The following is a 22,450-nucleotide window of genomic DNA, read 5'->3' on the forward strand; positions in this document are numbered from 1 at the left end:
TGCACTACTTCTTATTTCATGCATATGATTATTTTATTTCTATGCTTTCTGATGTATTATTTGAATGCCTGGCATTTTAAAAGTTATATATAAGAGCCTAGAGGAGGTTGAATTTAATGATGGAGAGGGGAGGGGAGGAAGGATGTAAAGAAGAGCATGACCTCAGATTGTTTTTTTGAGGCCTTACTGAGAAAAAGGATATTGAGAAGCTATTACTAAAATGCAATAGAAGGAAGGGAAGAAGAGGAATGGCATATTGATTTGAACAGAAGAGAAGGAGTGAGGCCTGTCCTTCCTGAGTACTGCAGCAGGGACTGCAGGAGGCCCAAGGAGCAACCTTTTCCTTTCCCCTCTCCTCAGGGCTTGTGGCGGTGCTATCTGAGACTCTGCACTCTGAGCTGTCAGTTATTAATAACCTCAGGATGCCTGTGCAGACAGACTTCAAGAGTCAAATTCACAGCACTCTGCATCAGCACTTTGTGCTGGGCAGAGCTTGCCTGCACCCAGGAGGCACCCTGGGTGAGTGGGGCTGCTGGACGAGCCTCCCCAGCAGTATCCACAGACAGGCTGGGAGGATACGGCCCACTGCTGAGCTGTGGGGCAGGTGCATGAGCTGGTCTGAACGTGGCACTGCAAGCCTGAGGTGAGTTGACCTGGAAAAAAAATAATTTAGAGTAGGGGCTGGAGAGGGTTATGACTAGTTTGGTTTGTAGCAAAAACAACCAAATGACTGCTGCAAAGAGTCGTGCAGGAAAAGGCAGAACAATTGCTCAAGGGAGAAAAGAGTAATTGTGGCCCATTGTTTATGTATGGGATAGCAGGGAAGATGAGGACTGAGGCTCCAGCAGCATCCCATGATGGGGTAGCAGGAAGAGCAGTAGTCACGGTGTGGATTTGGGCCCTGCCAATACTGAAGACTGCTGCCACTTTCCCTATGCTAAACTCATTCCATGTGGAAGGTTTTTCACTCCTCAGTCCTGATGGATCAATGAGGGACAGCAGAAAGGGACAGGCTGTTCCTTGGGAATTAATGTGCTGGAGGGGCACAGCTCCCTAACGGTGCCAACCCTTCCTGTCTTGCCTCAAGAAATCCACATTTGGGGCATGCAGACGATTTCCCTCTGTTTTGCCAGTCTTGTGGCCCATTAGATGGGCTGTAACCTTCCAACTCCTAACTCTTGGCAGTATTGCCCCTTTCCTGTCAAATAAGACCTCCTTCTTTTATATAGCCAAGCAGATGTCCGCCTGCTCGAGGAGAATGTGCAGCGCGTGCTTTATGGCTGCACCTGCTCACATTTGCTTAGGGAATATGCCTGGGTGGGCTCTTCTACAATGTGAACTACACTGGCAGCATCTCAGTAAAGAGAAAAGCTTGGAAATCAGAGAGGAAAACAAATAATCTGAGAGAGTATCTGGCAATATGATTGGAGCTGGCTTAATGGGGCTGGGCTTTCAGTTATTGTTGCCACCTCATCACAGGAAAATCGTGTTGCAAAAGGAGCAACGGTGGAATAAAACTGCAAAATACATGGAAAATAAAAATGTCTCAAGCACAACAAGGGCAGTGCGCAAACTCCTGGAGCTACTTCTTTGCTTGCTAGTTTATATATATAACTATATATATAGTTATATAAATATATCTCATAGTTCAGTGTCTTCTGCTCTGAAATTTTAAGCAAGTAAAGCTGCAAGGACAGAGATGATCAGTTGCTACATTCTCTTGCTGAAGCCAATGGATCGTTACCTGTTTATATTTCCACTGCACTGCATTATATGAGGATGTCTCCCTGTATGCTGTTGTTTGGGCACTAACAGTGCTAAAGTAAGGCAAGATATTAGACCTACTTATGTCATGCTATGTTATGTGTGATAACCCCCAAGAGAGACTGAAGCTGCCTGAAGTGGAATTACTGAGATTTCTCTGAGCTTTCCCTGACTTTAAAGTACTTTTATCCCATCTGGGGACAAAGATGGAAAATAGGGTACAAGACGAAATTTCCCTTTGCCTCTCCTCCCACCTCCAAAATGATACATGATAAGATCAATACATAAGATAAAGGCGCAACTGACTTCAAACAACTTGGACAAACAAGTTTTGCTTTAATAGGTTTGCCTGTGCCTTCTTTCTCCATCCCTCCTGCAACAAATCAGAATGACATAGGGTTTTTCGTTTGTTTGTTTTGCAGGAATTGTGGTATAGTGGGCTTCTGAATATTCTAATCATCATAAAACTGTCAGAACATCCAAACCAAACTGGCACTTTATTCAAAATGCTCCCAGATAACCCATGGACAGACTGAATATCTTTAGCCAAAAACATATATAACCTCCAAACGATAACTGCATGGTATTATAGCATGTTATGACAAAGCAATTTTTCAAACTGATTCTTTGTTACTGCAGCACAACAAGGTAACAGAGTACCACTGTGGCACATCTGTGCTGGGAGACTGCCACATTGCAACTATAATGTCTATTTTGGATGGAAATTGCTATGTGGTGTTGTTGCAATGCTTCTGCTGTGACCTGTTGCTGTATTTTGTGTCCTAATGCAACGTCTCCAAAGAATACCATAATATTCTGCTCCTTCATGCAGATGGGACAGAATAGAACCTGTGTGTGAAATGAAGACCATGTGTCTCTTAACTGTAGATGGCAACTAAAAGATAGGCAAAAGATACCTTTCCAGTGTTTCATTCTCCATTTCCTTGTGTATTTAGAGCAAAGCAGAGAACTCTTTGTGGGAATGCCCCTTGCAGGGACTCCTGCTCCTCTTAAAAGGAAAAAGCCCACTAAACTCATTGGGAAGCTGACACACGAAGGTAAGATATGCAAAACTGCACACATGAGAATTGCTTGGATCTCAACCTGAATTTCAGCTTTCAAAATTTCACACTCTACATGACTGAAATCCTATGGCAAGATTCGCATTGAACATAGGAGGAGGCAAGGCCCCAGATATTATTAAAGCTGAGTCTTCAATCACAACATATTTTGTAACTTCCTCTTAAGCACTTCATATACACAGTACCTATGTGAATGGAAAGAGAATATTATCTTTTCCAGGCATTGATGCTGCAGTGTCTTACTTATATTCCATGTTAATCTCTTTCTTAGAATCTTTGCCTCTAATTTATTTTTCCTCTTTGTGAGATAATTCCTTTGATTCCAGTATTTATTTGTGGAAAAAGACAATTTCTCTCAGTGGGGGTAACAGCAGAAAGAATGTAACTCAGGACACTTTTCTTTTTACAGAAAACATGAATATTGAGTAGGTGGCATTTAACTGACATAATCTCTTTACTTTTAACAGCATGGGGAATGCTTTTGGAGGTTTGGAAAAGTAGTAATTCAGTGCTGCCACTTCCTTCAGGTCCCCAAAAGGACTGTAGAAACTTCTGTATTAGGGTACATGTATTTATTTCTCTATTTTTCCCCAATCTTGTAATGAAGTAAATGAGTAAGTTAAAATCCAATTTCCAGTTAAAGGGCATTTCCTCCTGTTCTAGAAAACAGTGTCATATAGAACTGGCTTGCTAAAAAAAAAGGAAATTTCTCTAGAGAACATCTATTAAAATGAGAATGGACTTATACCAATGTTATACCAGTTTAATGATGAAGATTTATTTTGTTGTGAATGAGAAACTGAGGCAGATAAGTGGTTCAATCCTTGCTTAATAATAATAAGAATAGGGGGAAAAAAAAACAAACATAAGTAAAGTTGCTTGGTTCCGGATGGAGGACTCTAGCTGTATTTATGGAAGACTTTTATACTGAAAATGTTTGAATCCATAACTTTGACAGAGAATTGGTGGTACGAAATTACATGGAAAGCAAGTTACCTAGTTATCAGCATAAGTCTTGAAGAGAAGTTCAATCACTTTGCCTTTTAAAAATTCCCCTTAGAACAAATGAACAAAAAGATACAATAACATCATTAAATCTTGCCACGATTTCAAGATAATGTTTAAATGAAAGTTTCCTAAAAAAGTTAATTTAGATGAGAACTTGGCTGCTTTGAAGCAACGTACAAGAGACCTGGAGCAGAGCACTTCTTAACATGTCCCATTTGTATGTTTTGTAGTCATGCCGCAAGAGGTGACCAAGCTGAACCTGGGGAAGAAGATCAGCATCCCCAGAGATGTGATGCTGGAAGAACTTTCTCTCCTCACTAACAAAGGATCCAAGATGTTCAAATTACGTCAACTGAGGGTGGAGAAGTTCATTTATGAGAATAACCCCGATGCCTTCTCTGACAATTCTGTGGTAGGTTGGAAATTAAAACTGCAAAGCTGTTCTGTGCATCAAGGGGGAACAGGAACAGAAGGTTCACAAGCTCTTTTCTTTCTGCCTCTATGCATACGGGCAAAGAAGTGCAGGAAAAAAAACCCAAACAAATTAGATGAACACATGTTTTTTGTTTCACAGAATCACAGAATCACAGAATGGACAGAGTTGGAAGGGACCTCAAGGATCATGAATCTCCAACCCCCCTGCCACATGCAGGGCCACCAACCTCCCCATTTAATACTATACCAGGCTGCCCAGGGCCCCATCCAATCTGGCCTTGAACACCTCCAGGGACGGGGCATCCATAGCCTCTCTGGCAGCCTGTTCCAGCACCTCACCACTCTCTCTGTAAAGAATTTCCCTCTGGCCCCTGATTATCCAACCTAAATCTTCCCTCCCTCAACTTAAAACCATTTCCCCCTGTCCTGCAGTTATCAACCCTTTCAAAGAGTTGATTCCCCTCCTGTTTGTTTCTTTTGGCAGCAGCTTTAGTTTTCTTCTGTGAATAGTTTGGTATCATGCAAACAGCAGCATGGGAAAACACAGTACTGAGTGACGAGGGAGGACTGTATGTTTATCAGGCATTCAGAACTGCACAGGGTGCTGTACCCATCCCCTTTTCTCTTTGCGAGATGGAAGTGATCCAGTCGAGTCTGACTTCAGCAACAGTGGGTGAGGTTCTATTTTTAGCCTTGGATACAATTTTATTCCTCCTACAGGGCACGGTACCCTTCTTGCTTCTGCACAAAATTCCATAAATGAAAATTCAGATAGAAATTTCCAAGATGACATTGCAATTTATTCAGTTTATTTGCTGGAAGCTATGGCGGGCTTTTTTCTAGTGTGTCTTCCTATTAGATACAATGCCTTTTTTCCTCTTCCCCATGAGTTAGTTCTTTCATTTAACCTTTCTTCAGTTACTTGCCTGAAGTAAAGTCTTCTGAAGATATTGAAAACTCTTACAAGAGGAAACTCTCCTTTTACATAATGTTAGGAATTCAGTAAAACAACATTTGGATGCAGCATCTTATCTTCTGATGCTCTTTAAGCTTTACTTGGTGGTACAATTTTGTCCCTTTGTGGCATCTGTTTTCCAGTCTTGGAAAACTTGAGCAAAAGATGAAAGTCAAGCTGAAGAAAATGTTCAACCAAAATAATAATAATAATAATAATAATAATAATTAAAAAAAAAAACACTTTTATTTAGCTCTCTGATATTTTCAAAAGCAGCTAGTAAATCTTTGTATTTGACACCCAAAACTGACAATCTGGGAAGCAGGATGTGGAAAGATGTCTGAAAAGAATCATTAACATTGTCACAGTATTATGTGGATTATAGATCATGGATGACAGATGAGAGATACAGCAAAAATATATCATGCTGCTGAACTGTGGCAGTTTCTTCACCTCTTGGTGCCTTAAGGCAGTTCAATCAGCTCTCTTAGAAAAGATGTGAGAATGAACAGTGTGTTGAACTCTGGACTCTGCAGATGGAAATCCTAGAGAAATGCAAGCTGTTTTTATAAATACTCAGCAATCCCAGAGCTCCTAGAATGTATTGAGGGCCAAGTTCCTATGTCAGAATATGAGGGTTGCTGCAGTGAGGATGGCAGGAGGAGTGAGAAAATAAGGTGAGGGAATGAAAAGACTGAAGTCCAAATGTGCAAAAATTTGAAACTGTCACATAGGGGTCTCCAATCAGAGAAATACAGCATGAGTATACAACATGAGTTGTGATAAACTAGCTCAGAATTGGATTTGCAAAAACAGAGGTACTGAAGTTAACAGAAATACTGGGTCTCTCCAAGACTTACACTACAAAGGCTGATGACAATCACTAATTCTCTTTTAACTGTTTTTATTTTTTCAGTAAGTTTATTCATTAATCTGACATTCATTCCATACCCTTTCTGCAGTGAACCTCTACCTTTATTCTGAAAGAACATCCATACTCTTCTGCTCTTTGAGTAAATTTGCTGTGGAGAAATGTATTTGGGAATTAGACAAGGCCTTAACAAGGCTAGGATTTTCTTCATGGCTTTGCTATGGGAACAATGGTAGGGTCTCCAAAGAGCAGCTGGTACTCCGCGTTAAAATCCTCTATGATTTGCTTTCAGGGCTACCTTTTCTCTACACTGACAGAGCAAGTAACAAATCTCTGTTGGTCAGTGCAGGAAGACTTCAATCTGCCATACTGCCCTTGTCTGAGGCCATTTTAATAGGACCACAAACATAATTGTTACCATTTGCTGGCTGCCCTGTGCACTTTGTGCAAGGACTCTGCCAGACCGCATCCATTGCCTTTGTAGATGACTGTTCTAATCATCACAGCCAGCACAAATTAGCACCTCAGCTGGCAGCCAGAGCAGCAAGAAGAAAACCTGAGTGATCTCAACAACAGAGCCATCCCCTCAGAGGGTTGGTTGCTATCAGGCAGCTAGATAAAGGCAGCAGATCTGTGGCCTCACTGTTATCTTCCAAGCCATCAGGAAAATGCCTGACCTCTGCATCAAATCACTTTATCAAAAAAACCTTCTGATTGCACTATTTGATTAGCAATCTGGTCCCTTTCTTTCTTGCTCCTGGCTTTGCTCCAAGGAGGATTAAAAGAAGGGTTAAATGAAAAGGAACAGTGAGAGGAAGATAACAACAGAGTAGAGAATACCTACTACTATTACCAGTCACTTCCTCCACCCAGCTAATTTTCATGTTCTTTGCTACTCATCCCTGAGTAGTTATTTTGCCTTCAAGTTATGAAGGGATTTAAAGCTGGTGCTGTGTTTTTTTGTTTTTATATCACGGATTTCTTAACGGTCTTAGAAAGTTCCCAGGAAACACTCAGCAAAGCAAAGCAAGAAAGGGTTGGAATGGAGTACAGATGATTTCATTCCCTTCAGAAAAAAAGATTAACAGCAAGGTAATGTAATATAAAAACAAGACAAAGTGAAAGGTTATTAAAAATAAATCCAAACCATATAAGGGTTTCCAGAACAGCCTGTGCTATGGCCATAAACCTTCCTCACAAGGCGAAAGATCTCAGCAGTCATGTCATTGATCCACTCTCCTGCTTCCATCCTCCACCTCCTTTTCCTCATCCACTCAAACAACCACACAGGGCAATCAGATCAGTCTCCTTATTTCTAGCAGATAAAACATACATATTGCATAGGCATGAATTTCAGATAGCCCATGTAAAAGAGAACATGTCATTCTCCCTCTTATCACTGCTACATGTCCATGCATCCAGCTAAAGACAAACTGTAGCTACTACCACAGTCAAAAGGGTTGAACATTACCAACATGAGCATAATGAAATGCTTTACCTACTGTGCATCAGTCCTCAATATTGTGCCTCTTCTCTTGAAAATATACAGTATATAGGGATGTTTTTAGCGAGAACTGAGCTTGACATTTTTAGCACACTGACATCCTGACAAACAGGGAGAGCTCTTGTCATGTTCTCCCTGTTTGGTACCATACTGGAGATGTGCAGGAACTACGATTCATTCCAAGTCTTAGAGAATATTATCAACCTCACTGTGGAGTTGCAAGGTGCAGTTAGTTATTTACTACAGAACACTGCAAAATTCTAGTTAGCTATGTGCTCGATTGCCATAACATTTGTCAAGTCACTACAGGAAGAAAATACTTCATTCATTATTTTAAAAATGAAACTGAGACAGAGAGGGTCTCAGTCCTACCTCTGGATCTCCTAAATTGCACTTTTCTGCTCGGAATTAGAACAGCAGTTCACAGACCTTTTCTCCACATCATAATATTTATATTTTTGTCCTCAAATACATCAACATCAATTGAAACTACACTTTTTAGCCCTGCAGCCCCGCTTATTTTTACCCTTACTCTTTACAAAGTCCCACCTCTGCTTTCAGAAACTTTGTGAAAGACCTTCTTGGTATCATTAGATGGGAACTTTGTTTTGAAAACAAAACCATGGTTATGCTTTTTGGATGTTGCTGTTATGATATCTCTTCCAGTGAGACCCCTTAAAAACAGTTTTTCTGCAAGTCAAAATTTGTGGTCTGATTTGGGCGATATGTGGAAAATATGTCTTAGAGAAGGATGTGATTTGTGTCTACTTTTTGCTGTTTCAGTTTTGCCTACCACATCTTAAATTTGAACCATTTGTGGGGTGGAATAACCAATATCTGTGTAGACAATTATCAGTTGTAATGCATCTGAAAAAAAAAGAATACCCACAAACATAAAAACCCACCTTAATATACTCTCAGCACAGCCCATTAGTTATAGTCAAGGCAGTTCCCACATCTTGGCAATGTCTGTGTGAAGACAAGCTGAACATGTGTGGGCAGGTAGTTTCTGCTGGACTTCAAGTCAGGAGGTCTCTTCAGATCAGCTAAGATACCAAAGGTGAAACAAAACATAGGAATTGAAAAAGGGTTAAAGAACTGGATTACTGTTCTGTATTTCTTTTGCAGCTTAACAAGAACCCAGTGGAGTAAGAAGAAGTGACAGGTAGAAAATGGAAATGATTATGTTACAATGCCTAAAATGGTGCATCACAGCAGACAAAAATACACTAACAGCCTGCCTCACAGATCTCACATGTGAAACGGACAAACATTATATAACATTTCAAGGAAAGTATAAGGGTGGAAGAACAGGAGAGTGACCATGCAGCTACTTGGCTTGTGTCACAAGCATAAACTGTTGGCTCTCTTCGCTTTTTAATGTATGTACTTAGTGGAATGCCAAAGAAGATCACTGGAGGTAGGTTTTAAGTGAAAATATTAGGAAAAACACTCTTTTTAGAAGTCTGTTCTGCTGGGAATATTAAACCCCTTCCACGAATCTTACTGAATAAGCTGAGAGATGAAAAACTCCAAGGGTGTGACATGAGTGGAGTGAGCCAGTTGAGATATAACTTTTCTAATAAAATGAGGCTTGCTATGCTGGAATTGGATTGGTGCAGAAGACCTAAAGGAAGACTTAGAGGTCCCCATTAATTCCTAAACTATGTAAGAGTGAACATGAACTCTGATAGTTTCTTGTTCAAGAGGTAATTGGCATGGAAAGAGTAGAAAGGCAGAGAGGAAGACACATTGTTTCTCCACAGCAGTTTGTTGGAGCACTGTGAGAAAAGTTTAGACAGAAATTCAGAAATTCAGAAACTCAATTGCTTTCATCCACAGAGAATATGTAGAAAGGATGATAAAAACACATAAATAAGATATTAAAAAAAATATGTAGCATTAAATATAAACTAACATAATTTAGATGGGTAAAATCAGACAGTGAAGTGAAAAATTATTTGCATAAAGTTAAAAATCAAGTCAGAAATAGAGCTGGAAATAGAAAGCAGGAGCTGAACCAACATAACTGCCTCTTGGGGGAACACGATTAAAAAATTAAAACAGCTTAAGATACTTTAACACTGAGTTTACTTTTTATATTCATCCTTTTATAAAAAGTGAATCACAGGCTTAAGGCTGTGCAAAACCAAATTAAGGACTGGCAGACACCCCTTTACCCTATGTTTTCATAAAAACATCAGGCAATCTTATCCAGTGATCCCTACTCTCATATACAAGCGTCTAAATTTTAAATCAGCCATCCTACCATAAAGGAACATTGGAGTGGCTGCTACTGAGAGGACATAGTCACAGTAACTTCAGAAGTGTTAGTAACCACATAGGCATCAAGTCTTTGGGAAGCTCTTTATCACTGAGGTGGAAATAGAAACACATATGTTGTCCTCAATCATTCTCTTTAGGGCACAGCAAGGAATTGACGGGAAGCACACGGTGTCTCCTCCCGGGGACTGCCTGCAGTGACGTCAGGGCATTGAGATACTTAGAGATCTCAGCTCCATTAGCTGGATCATCTTTCATCATCTATTTTTCACGAGACACATGCAGCAGTCCTAGAGAATTCAGAATTAATTTGATCCAGGCACTCAGCCTGCAGAATCAGACTCCCGCTAGTGCTAGGGGCTTCAAAGACACGAGCACAAATTGTTTAGGTGAGCCAGGAGACTGTGCATCACATGAAGTTTCCACAACTGTTCTTTTCTTAGGGCAAATCTAGGGATGCATAAGGACTGGGACTGTTTCCTACCTCCAGCAACACCCAAACAGAGTTAACCACACCACAGCACAGAAGGACTGTGATCTGTCCCCAGGGCCAAGAGAAAAGGTTTATCAGCCTTCTCAATTGACACTCTTGGGCTTTTCTCCTGGAACTTCCACCAACAGGATCAGTGAACCCTGCGAGGTGCCTTTTATGATGTGAATGTGCATCTTGAATATGCAAGTTGCTACCAATGGCACAAGCCATGCATTTCACCCAAATGAAAGCCATAATTCTCTCTGAACACCCTGACCAGAGACCAAGCTGCACTTACTAAACTTTGTCTATGTCAAAGCTCTGCTCCAAAACTCAAGATTTCAAAAAGATAGATCGCCTTTGCCTTCTATTATATAATACATTTTCCTATAAATTTGATTTAAGATAGTCCATTGTGGTAGCCAGAAGTAAAGAAAACAATTTATTCTAGTAGGTGAGTAGAGTTCGGGTAATACATGGAAAATGGGTCTTTCCTATCTGAATGGTTACATCTCCTGAACACAGGATGTTTTCCTAATGGGTCAGTGAAGAATCACAAAGTAGGCTGAGACTCATCAAACTAATTTAATTTGCAGATAAGTAGGATTTAACTGTGGCTTTCCTGAGGCAGATTTTGTGTTTCAGAAAATTTCACTTCTGTTTAGTGGTAATACTGCAATTTATAATAACACAAGATGGCAATGATGCCCATTCCTGGTCACACCAAATACTGCTGTTGTGCACAAACTCAAATAAGCTCATTTTACTGTGGTTCAGGTTGTCCTTATACTCCTAATTCTTTCTGACCCTTTTTTCCCCCCTCTTTTCTCTCCTTTTTTCTCTTCTTCTTTTCCCCAGAAAAGTGAATGTAAGTTAGCACAGGAAAAGAAAAATAAGCATTTAATTCTGAGGAAGGGCATGCAGCGTCGGTGAAACTTGAAGGAAAATCCTGCTTTGAAATTATGGAGCATATCAGTAGAAGTATTAATCTTCCATATCTATTAAGCTTTTGAGAGTAACCTCATTCTGACCCCTACCCCTACAAAAAAAAAAAAAAAAAATCCTTGTTTCAGCTTGCCTTTTTACAGTTACATAGCTTCCACACATAATTGAACAGATTGCCCTGCTAGATCCTGTGTACAGCTTAAGCTTCACACTCACAATCCTCTCCCTTCTCAGTGCTTCCTGACATTCAGGGGAACATTATCTACTCTGTTCCTAAAAAGGGAATTCCCTACAGCTAGGAGAAGGACGGACAGTCCCTAAAGGCCCTGGGGGCACCAGCTCTGCCACTTCAGCCTGCAGCTGGCTCCCTGCCTGGGTTGCAGCCTGGTGACCTGCTGTGAAACCCTGGACACTGTTCCCGGAGACGCACGGAGCAGAGGGTTAGATAATTCTTCTGCCTAGAGCCTTGTGAGGTTTTTACTTCTCATCTATTTTTAGATGACCGAACAGCTGGCCTTGGAAGCCTGTTTACAGCCTGGAAAGCTGCTTTTTGCTAAACTGTACTAGGTGTAAGAGCCCTGAGAAAAACTTAACCCCTTGGGAGCTCTCAGATCAACACTTTTGTCTCCCAAGGACTGCCCATGAAGCAGAACTGCAGCATAAGGAATGACAGATTCAGTAACCTTCAGCTTTATTTGTGGTATGTTTGCATACTTGTAGCCTATCCTGTACTCCAACAGAAAAGACATAAACCAGGCTTCTAGCTCTTTAGTTTAAATCTCAATGTATAAATACCTCCCCATGCCAACTTTCATATATATGGAAAACAGCCATACTGGCGGTTATCTGTCAGGCTTTTGTATTGCCACAGGTATCCTGCTGCTGTTGTGCTTTCTAATGCTTAGCTCCCACATGAAACAATTTCCATCTCTTGTCCATTTTGCTTTTCCACAACTTGAACAGTGTCTCTGTTTGAAGTTTTACCTTCTCTGGCAAAAGCTGTTATTTCCCTCTGTATTTGATATAGATTACTGCTGGGGACAGTACACAGAACCGCCCATTTGAAAGTGTCCTTCAGTTGTCCATGTTGCTAAAACTGCTTCTAAACTGAATAAAGAGAATAACTCACACTAAGTTCTGCCATTGGTTTTGTAATCAGGACAAGGCTGGTTAGAACCCCGGGAGTCAGGGGTTTGCATTCTGTGATTGAATCCTGCAAGTGTGAGTAACCAATCTCCTGTAACACAAAATTCTACTCTCTTTTCTCTTGCCCTAGGATCATTTTCAGAGGTTCATCCCATCAGGAGGGCATTATGGAGAAGATGCTCATGGTTATGGCCACGGGCGGATGGTAGGAGGAGTGACAGCAGGGCAGCATGGCTCCAGTAAGCAGCACTACTCCACCGTTCCTCCTAGGCCTGGAAGTAAAGGAGGTCCTGGAAACAGCGAAGGGGAGCATGCAGAAAAATCTGCTGGAAGTGCTGGAGAAGGAGGTCACGGTACTGAGAAAGGCAAGTATCTCTCTGCAAGAGCAAGAAATAGATACAGGTATCAGAGCTTGGGGGAGTCTTACTCTTAGAGACAAGTAAATGAAATTGACTAAAAAAAAACCTGTATTGCACTGCAAAGTTTGAGATGTTTTGATTGAGTGTTTCCATGTTGCTCATTATAAACAAAAAGCAGAAATACCTGCCTTGATTGAACCAAAGAAATGATGAGAAAATCCTGAGTATTTAAGGTTAGTAAGCAATATGCCTGTAGAGCATGAGCTAAGACCTTTCCTTTGAAGGGTTTCACGTTGAACACTACCGGAGACAGTAAGAGTAGCTCTTTTAGCTCAGTAAACTGACCTGACACGTCAGCCTTGAGTATATCAATCCTAACTTCAAAATAAGGTCTTCACCTGAATGAACAGCACGTTTTGGGTAAAATTAAGAAAGAAACAGCAATATTTCTAAATGTTATCTACTTATCATCACTTAAAGCAATATCTCTATGAGGCAGAATATCTTCCACTGATTTTAGTCCTGATGTATTTTTATCTTCCACTGAGTTTCACCGGAAGGCTCCAGAATCAAATCCCTTGCATGAAAATCAGCAGATGAAGTAATTATTTTAACAGTTCTAATGGCATTTTAACAACAAAAAGCAAATTTGCTTGGGAACTGTGAATAGGTACCATAAGAGACCAACTACTTTGGGTGACTTGTAAAATCCAAGGTTTTCCATTTACATCCTGGAAGAATGTCCATTTTATATCAAATCTGGCTTTTGTACTTCTGGATATCCCTCTGAGAAAGAAATCTGTGAAACTAGATAGCATTTTGTCTTTCCCAAGAATCTTCCCTGAAATAGAGAAAGAGGTGAGGGTTTTGAGCATCCAGAGGGAACAATGAAAATATAGCTTTCAAATATTTCAACATTGTGCTTTAAAACAAATTCCTGGGTAAGTGGCTCTTAGACTGATACATCTGATTTTGTGGAAAGGGACAGAAGTAGCTCATAGAGAAATCTAACCATACATTCTGGGTGCCTCAGCTTCAATGGCAAGATAGATTTTCAATAGCAAGAAAGGTGTGGTATTTGGGGCACTTGTCATCTAATTAGATGGTTTTACTTTCATCTGTTTACAGATGGAAAATCAGGAGGCAAAAAACCTCTGCTTAAAACTTACATCTCCCCCTGGGAACGAGCAATGGGTATCAGCCCTGAGGACAAAAGTCAATTGACCATTGACTTACTATCATATAGTCCCAAAGCTGATTTCCCCCATTACAAGTCTTTTAACAGGTAAGTCTTCTGGGATATAGAATTCCATTTACTTTGAACGAAAATAACAACCACAATAGTTTGGGGCATGGTTCTCCTGTGTTATGCAATGTAAATTAGTATTAGTTGCATGTCATTTTACTAATTGCAATCTCCTGTGGGTGAAAAAATTGGAGGCCTTTAAAGAGAAGATACACTAAGAACTAGAGATTTTAATTCAGTTTATAGACCTAGGTAGCAGGATAAGAGGACTTTAATCCTATTTCCCTTTCTTTCTCCTCACATTTGGCATGCCACTGCTTATTACTGTAGCTATTTAAAGTTCAAGAGTTCAGAAAAAAAACTCAATATCAGAAGCCATATACTTGCCAGTACTTCAGATAAGAATCAGGATCTTCCTGCTGCTTCTGGTAAGAACTGAAAGTTTGTAGTGAATTGAAAGTTTAATAGATTGTTGCTATCTCTAGTGCAGCAACAATCTTATGTTAACCTCTCTATGGTTTGCACTTACTTTTGTAGCTTTAAAACATCAGTACCTAGGAAATAACAAGCCCCAGTCTTTTCTGCAGTAACACATCCTCTGCCTCCAGAACGTAAAGGATATCTTCAGGTGTCAAAGCTGTATGGTTTTACAGAGGCTTATGCAGCAGAAATTAAAGAAGTGCACAGGAGCAGAGAGGATTTGCTTCCCGTTTTTGTTGCGTTTTTTTTTAAAGCACATAGACAATAGATATGTATGCTCTTGAGCAGGATTTGGTAGTTAATTGCAACAGCAGTAAAATGTACCATCTCAATGTATTTAATTCTTTATTTTCTAAATCCCCTCATTTACCTATGTTCTCTGCACTAAGTCCATTGTTTCTCCTTTGCCAGGACTGCCATGCCATATGGGGGTTATGAGAAAGCAGCCAAACGGATGACCTTCAAAGTGCCTCAGTTTGATATTTGCCCTTTGCTTCCAGAATCTATTGTGTTATATAATCAAAATTTCAGAAACAGACCCTCCTTCAACAGAACCCCAATACCTTGGATGCCTTCAGGAGAGTCCTCTGAGTACCATACCGACATCAATGTGCCAAGAAGTGGTGAAACAGAAGAGCTGTAAATCCCTACCCCAAAGTCCTTCTTTTTTTTTCTTAGCCCTTTCTATTTGCAAGATGGTAGAAAGGAGCTGAAAAGTGCAACTCTAGTCCTGTGAGTCCTTTCTTTTTTTTTGCCCGTAGCCCCAACAAGTTCCTGGTGACTTCTAAGCTTAATGCTTGCTTTGGTGTTAATCCATGTCAGAAACAGTTTGAGGGAAAGGAGTTTTTTATTCACCGGGGCATAGAAGGGCAAAATTAGGAGTTTGTTTTCTGTTTAGCAATGCCAAATACTGTCTGTCTGCTTCATAATAAATTTGTCATATATTCACAAGTAATAAAACACCAAGATGAAATTAAAAAATTCTGCTTTTTCTCTTTAAAAATGCCACTGAATCAACTTGAGGATTAGCACTAACAAAAGATTCAGTCTCACAACAAGGCTGTTAGCGTGAGAAGAAAGGTCTGGGACAGTCATAAGACAGGCAGGTATAGATCAAGGCACGAAGGTATACATACATCCTGGTGAGTTGCATAAAGACCTTGGGTGGTGAGGAATGATGTGTTTGAGAGGAAATGATACAAGTAACAGCATCGGAGATAAAGTAGCAACTGAGTCTCTTGATGTAACAGACAGATTACAGTATTGCAGCGTCATCTGAAATACCCCAGTTCTCCCAAAGCGTATCATAAGCAATAGCTGTTTTCTTCACTTAGAACAAGAAGGCTGGAAGACAACAGAGGCACTTTCAAGTGAGATCACTTGTTTATAGTTACAGATCAAGCAATAAGAAGTCTTCATTACAACAGAAAAACTTTGACAGCCACCACAGTGCAACACTTATTCAAATATGCTTCAGAATGGATTCAATTTCTTGTAACAATTGTATCAATGCAACACACACAGGAAGAAAGCCAGGCACTGTGAAAAACAAATGAAGAACACTGGTTGTCTTCACCGAATGCTTTGTTTCATGGATATTTGCACTTTGACACATGACACACACGGCACTTTCAACACTGTATCCTGGCTTAGCCTGCACAGAGACTGGTTTGCAGCTCCTCGTCCTGCTGAATTCTTTGGATCAACATTTCCTCTTACAAGCAGGGCTAGAAAACTTATTTGCAGGTACAGTTTCCACTGAAATATTTCTCGTTTAGGATTTTTTTCCTCCTCGATGAGAAATCCCTATAATAGTGTATGTTTTTTATTGTTTATGTAGCTGCAAGGATGGCTTTGTTCCTCTCCTCTAAATGGCTACAGCCAGGGCTACCTGGAGATTTCTTAAAAATTATGCTAACAACATCAGGCTGCAGAAGTGATGAATGAGTAGTTTCCTAAACATTCTGCTAAAGTTTACTATATGTCTTACTTAATGATAAAGATGTATTTGGAACTCAGTTTAGTGAATACATTTAAAAGCAATAAGGTCATGTTTATTTCCTCTGGAGAAGATTACGACCTCGTCTTACACAGTACTTGAAGTTTGAGTTGAAAAGATTAAAAAAGAAAGACTAAATAAAAATGCAGGGAAAGGTAAGAATTGCAGAAACAGCACAGTGCTCTCTGGCGGTGTGTTTTCAAAGTTCCTTCATACAAGGGGCCAACATCCACCAGTAGGTCAAAGGACTAGATACACTTCTGAAACTCTCTTTGGTTCATAATATACTGTTGGACAAGAGTTTTTCTCTGTGTGCCTCATTATTCCAAACCCTAAATGGGGATAAGAAGTTGCAACATGCTTGGAATTAGTATTGTATAATTACAAATTATCACTAATATTGCTATCATTACTAATATTCATACTTGTAAGCTAAGAGGATCCTTCAGTTTTGGTAAATCTGCTTAATGAGGCATACAGCTCTTTTTTTGCCAGTACACTTTCAACCTCAAATCCCATTAAGTGGAATTTATGTGCTTTTGCTTCTGGTACAAAATGGGAAATCTAACATTACATTTTGTACAATTCAGACAACTACCATCTTTCTGTTTACATAGTGCAATTTATATGCTACTTCAATCATTATCCAATTTAATGTTAAGAGTGAGAAGAATCAGTAATCCAAATTCTGTCTCAAAAATCATTGGCACAACTCTGTTAATTTCAATGAGACTTGCAGCAAATGAAATCAGGGCAGAAGTCTGTCCAAAATGTTCAAATATTTAAGAGAATGTTAGTAGCTGCTTCTGCTCTTTGTTTTCCTTGGGCTATGATGTAGACTCAGGGGAATCGCCTCTGTCAGATATTTACTTATATTGTGAATAAGAGGATTTTCTAAGATTTAATTACATTGGATTCCTCCCACAAACTAGAAGCTGCAAACGGAAACTCAGCCATCTGCTTTTAAGCAGGATCATAGCGGTCACAGATAAAAAGAACCTAACAAAATATTGTTCCCAATCTCTTGTAAAGGCAGGATACAATCACGTCAGACATTAAACTTATATTCCATGGAACAGCAGCCAAAAAAGAATTTAACAGAGAGGGGCTGACCCATGGAAAGAAAGATTGGTTACAATTTTGTGACGTTCAATTTTAGAACAAATATCTTCTGACATTTTTTAGGTATTTTCAGTATTATCCTCTTGTTTCCAAGCTCTGAAATGCTTCCTTCATGTAGTGAGACTTGTATGATGAAGAATCATCCAAGCCATACTGAAAACATGTAAAAAAGTACTCCCTGTATTTAGTACAACAGAAAGGAGTTGAACAAATCTCAATATTACTACCCATAAATACGTATCAAAATCCTGTCTGAAGTTATACCTGAAAACTGTAAGACAGGTAGTGGCACAGTTGGTATGCTTTTCCGTTTTCTGCAGAAATTCTTCCATTTGACTGCAACATATTCCCTAATCAAAGGCTTCCCATCTCATCACAGACTGCCTCATTTAAGCAGCTCATCCTTAGTGGTGATGAGAGTATAATTCATACAACTAACATCTGAGAATTATATTTTATGTTGTTATTGATAGAGCATTTAGAGGAGATGGCTTTGTCATTAGGCTTAGTGGCTCTCAGAAACAAAGGTTAGAACGGTTTCTAGCTATTAGTAGAATATGGCTTCGTCTTGTTTGACTTGTTTTCTTTATTCATACTATGAACACATAAAATATATTCATTTTACAATATACAAAATGTTATATATTCATTTTGCACACATATAAATGGTATGTATACATTTATAGATATTCACATCTCTTCTACAACAGGGCTAGCATCAGACAGGCAGGCACAAAACCAATTGTTCTGTTATGGAGAAAACATAACATAGCCCTAGTCTCCACACATGGAGTACTGTCTCCTGGTGCAAAGCTTGAACATTCATTGCACTAAAGACTTTTTTTTCCTCCTACTTAGTTTGCCCTGACAAAAGTTTATGTTCTTTTCCACAGAAGACAGACTGCCACAGGTGTGACCACCTGGCAAACATCCCACATCCAAAGGACTGCTCCTTGGCACAGCAAGCTGGTATGAGCACTTCTCTGGCAACTTACGGAGTTCACAGCTGCCCATCAACAGCAGCTTGTATGCTAACTCCTCTTGGATACGTATTAGACAAGTTTGCAAGCCAGACTGCTAGCTCAGAGCACATTAATATGTTTATGTGCAATTTAATCTATGCCAAATTCTCAAATTGCAGCTTACTGACTAATTAAAACATGTTGTTCAACATGTCTTGGACATGTGCCTGATGAGGACCACAGATAAGCAAAATTTGCAGATGCATGCAGAACTGGGTTTTTGTGGAACCTTATAACTTTTCTGAGCTGCTGAGAATGTGGGATTTAAGATATTTAATTGTATTCATGGCATCGTATATCTATTAGTAAAAGTATCTTCAGCTAGTGTAATTAATTAGCTGTGCCTCTGTGCTACACCTCTTGCTCTCTATGTATTAATCACACAGGAAGTGTTATCATCTCCCTGATGATCATCTTCTGTTTGCAGTATAGCTTAAACGATACTCTCATGAGTCTAAGTTCTTGCTTTGATACATACTGTGCTAACACATGCAGCAAAGGGAAGAGGACTACACAAAATACTCCAAAGGAATGCTCCTAAAGGTAACCATTGTCAGCTTAAAAAAAAATCTCACATAAAAGCTCTCATTTAAATTTTCAATTAAATGTTCTAGAAACGTCACTTACAAAGGTCATTCCGAAAGTGATGCCTCCAATTTATTTCTGTGGAAACTACAACAGACACAAAAAGGACAATAACACTGCGCGATAGAGCAAATTCTCAGCTACAAGACACGACTTTTCAGCATAGTCACCACCATTAGCCATGCATTTTATGGCTTGTCTTTCATGTTGCTGCTGCCACTGCTGAAACACACCAGCCACTGCCTGGCTGTGCTACATCCACTGCTTGGTCTCCATAAACATTCAACAAGTGTCACTGAGCATCAAGGGGCGCCATTTTTGCTGCGTGAAGGAATCTCATGACACACCTTTCCTTCAGGAGTGCTTCCATGTTAGACACTATTTGTCAGACTGCCCCTCTGCTGCCATCTGTCGCACAGCAACAAAACGTAGCAGAATGTTGCTGGGAAGGTTCAGCCTCTACTGCCATTCCACCAACATCTGCCTCTGATGTTGTGGGCCAGCATAATAAAATAGGAGGTATTACTTTTGGAGCAGCCATCACATTTCATATCAAAACTCTCAATGTACATTTTCCAACTCTTTAAAAAAAAACCTGCAAGTTCCTTTTCTTTTTGTTCTCATTATTTGATTAATAATAACAAAATTGTGCAAATATTTTTAGTTTCAGTTTTTCATTTAAAGAAAATTCCATGGAATCTACTTTCAGACAGAACTGGCACAAAAAAAAGAAGAAAAAAAAGGCAGATAATGACCACTGTCTTTTACAAGTAGCAAAATATTAGAGGTATAGTTGCAGCCAGAATTATAATGAACATTTTCAAAAGGCTACAGTGAACAAATACATGCATGAAATAAGGAGAAATTAATTTATGGTTATAAGTTCTTCTCTTAGTGCCAAACCAAAATAGTTTTTCTTCTTTCCTCTTGTAATAGGGCTTACCAGAAACATTTATTTCTTGGAAATCTGGACAGGGAAGACATGACAATATTATGAAAGACTGGCAAACATCTAAACTTCTTCCCTGGCTCAGACATGAGCCATGGGCAGCACTGCTGTTTCATTCCTGGTCCCTGCATTTGGAGCTGAAGAGAAGAAACAGTACAAGGAAGGCACTAAGAGCACTGAAAAAGGCTATCTAATAAACAACTCCCTGCACTGCAAAGCATTTTCTGCAAAACATCCCACCATAGAAAGGGTAAATAAGGAATCTGTAGACCTCCCTTTCTTACCAGGGGAAGTTCCTGCTTAAGCATCAATCTTATTATACATTGCTCACCACAGGAAAAACAAAGTGGTCCCTGGAAGGATAAGGAACAAAAAAAAAAAGAACTTTCTGCTGACCAGCCTAAGGACAACCTATGGGCCATATTGCACAGGAACTCCTTGCTCACAGATGCTGTACAAATTCAATTACACTGAAGAGTGCTTTAGTCTAACTCCACAGTGCCTGGATGAATGAGTCAGATGAATAATTACTTCCATATTCTATTATAAAAACAGTCATATTATAATGGGCTTGAAGCTAGCATGGATTCAGGGCTTCATTATATCTACTCTCTCTAAATGTTTCTCTTAATTATCTCTGGTCCCCAGGAGAGGGTTGAGGCCTTTCTTATTTGCTCTCTCTCCTAATATAGTTGGCTTGATTCCCGAAGCAAAAGACTGAAATGGAGTAGGAAAGTCACGAAGAGTAAATAAGTATCCTTCTAAATGCATAAATAATTTTTGTATTATTTTAGTAGTGATAGAAATGTCACTGCAGCAGCTGCAGACCATTCTATTGTTCACAGAAGAAACAACAGTTGAGCAGGCACCTATATACATTGTTCTAGTATGCTGTGTTTCTCTGGGCAAAACAGAAGGTAGTCCCAACATATTTTACACATCTGGTATACTGTTGAAAGATGAGCCTGAATTATCAGAAGTTGGTAATCCTGACATACAGACATACATCTTTTGAATAAAGAACACTGGCAACAACTCGTTTCTTATACGTTAAACAGGGCTCAACAGCTGGTCAAAAAGAACTTCTTCCACAACTTACAGAACTGGTGGTATGCCTCCAGGGATTGTTACAGTATCACTGAGACCTTGGGAACACTGAAATACAAAGGCACAAAGGAAAGAGTGTTAGTCCTCATGTCTTCACGTTATTGTCAGATAAATGAATTATTGAGGTTGTTTAATACTAACAGGGACGTAATAGCTGTCCAAGGTAAGGACATTCTCCCCAGTCATCTTCAGCCTATTCTTATATGCACAATCCTAAATTGATAGGAAAGCAGCTGTTTGCTCCAGCGAGCTCGAAATTTGTTTCCAGGGCACCATCAAAACGACTGCTGCCTGACAGTCAGTATTTTACCAGCACACTGCACTTGTAACAGGAAAACTACATAGTGCAAAGTGCAGCTAATGCAATCCAAGGAATGTGAGCTAAATACTAGTATTACCTATTCGGTAAATCAAACCACAAATTTATTCAAACAGCGTTTCGAATTCTCACAGATCTAATTTATGCCCGCATCGCCCAAACAGGTGGTGCTGAACACGTGATGCTATGGCTCTAACCTGAGCACGCCCAGCTCTGACATGAATTCCATGCAAACTTCTGGCAGATGTGACCGTGTCAGCCTGTTCCCTTTAGCTACAGTCATGTCCCACAGCGCTCATACCGCACTTTGCAATCGTTAGGAATTACGCACGCTCTGCAAGCACGCTTAATTTGCCTCTGGCAAAAAGAAGACATTTATATCCAGGCAGCTCTATCCAGCAAGCTCCACTGCAGCGGCTCAAGGCGCTGATCCTACAGTAAGGTGCTTTGAGTAACAAGCAGGCCAGGCCCGCACCTGCCCAGAGCACAGCCACCTCGGCACTGACACGGCTTCCTGGAGTTCAGCCACCCCACAGGCACATGGAATCGCTACAGCCCGCCTTCCGATCCTTGCGGGCGCAGCTGCAGGGCCGCGTTAGGACAGGCTGAGTTAGGCCGCCCTGCCCCGAGAAACACGGGCTGCGGGAAAGACGAACACCACAGACAGGCGCTAGGGCACAGGCGGCCACACAGCAGACCGTCTGCACTCTCGCGAGAGGAGGCTCCCCGCCGCCGGCGCGGCCCGCGGCTCTCGCGGGAAGATGGCACTTCTCGCGAGAGGTTACCGGCGCGGCTCC

The 22,450-nt window shown here is 40.2% G+C and overlaps 1 protein-coding gene and 1 long non-coding RNA gene across 4 annotated transcripts; one reads left to right on the forward strand and one right to left on the reverse strand.

Annotated features, from left to right (window-relative positions):
• The first annotated feature begins 453 nt into the window (after positions 1 to 453).
• On the forward strand, positions 454 to 15,531 carry MYOZ1 (myozenin 1). Of its 2 annotated transcripts, XM_010714389.2 has the most exons (6): positions 454 to 643; positions 2,721 to 2,822; positions 4,085 to 4,266; positions 12,596 to 12,830; positions 13,953 to 14,109; positions 14,962 to 15,531. In XM_010714389.2, the coding sequence occupies exons 2-6, from the start codon at positions 2,747 to 2,749 to the stop codon at positions 15,191 to 15,193; spliced, it is 882 nt and encodes a 293-aa protein (XP_010712691.1). In that variant the 5' UTR covers positions 454 to 643; positions 2,721 to 2,746; the 3' UTR covers positions 15,194 to 15,531. The 2 variants fall into 2 exon arrangements, with proteins under 2 accessions (XP_010712691.1, XP_010712692.1); XM_010714390.2 differs by lacking the exon at positions 2,721 to 2,822.
• Positions 4,719 to 22,405, reverse strand: LOC104911950. 2 transcript variants are annotated; one of them, XR_794298.3, is made up of 3 exons: positions 21,851 to 22,405; positions 21,327 to 21,382; positions 4,719 to 8,665 (listed from the first exon to the last, which is right to left on the reverse strand). It is a non-coding gene; the product is annotated as an uncharacterized LOC104911950 (long non-coding RNA). The 2 variants fall into 2 exon arrangements; XR_794297.3 differs by having other exon boundaries at positions 22,129 to 22,400.
• Positions 22,406 to 22,450: the final 45 nt, after the last annotated feature.

The sequence above is a fragment of the Meleagris gallopavo genome, chromosome 8 (assembly GCF_000146605.3).
Source record: "Meleagris gallopavo isolate NT-WF06-2002-E0010 breed Aviagen turkey brand Nicholas breeding stock chromosome 8, Turkey_5.1, whole genome shotgun sequence".
Classification (NCBI taxonomy): domain Eukaryota; kingdom Metazoa; phylum Chordata; class Aves; order Galliformes; family Phasianidae; genus Meleagris; species Meleagris gallopavo.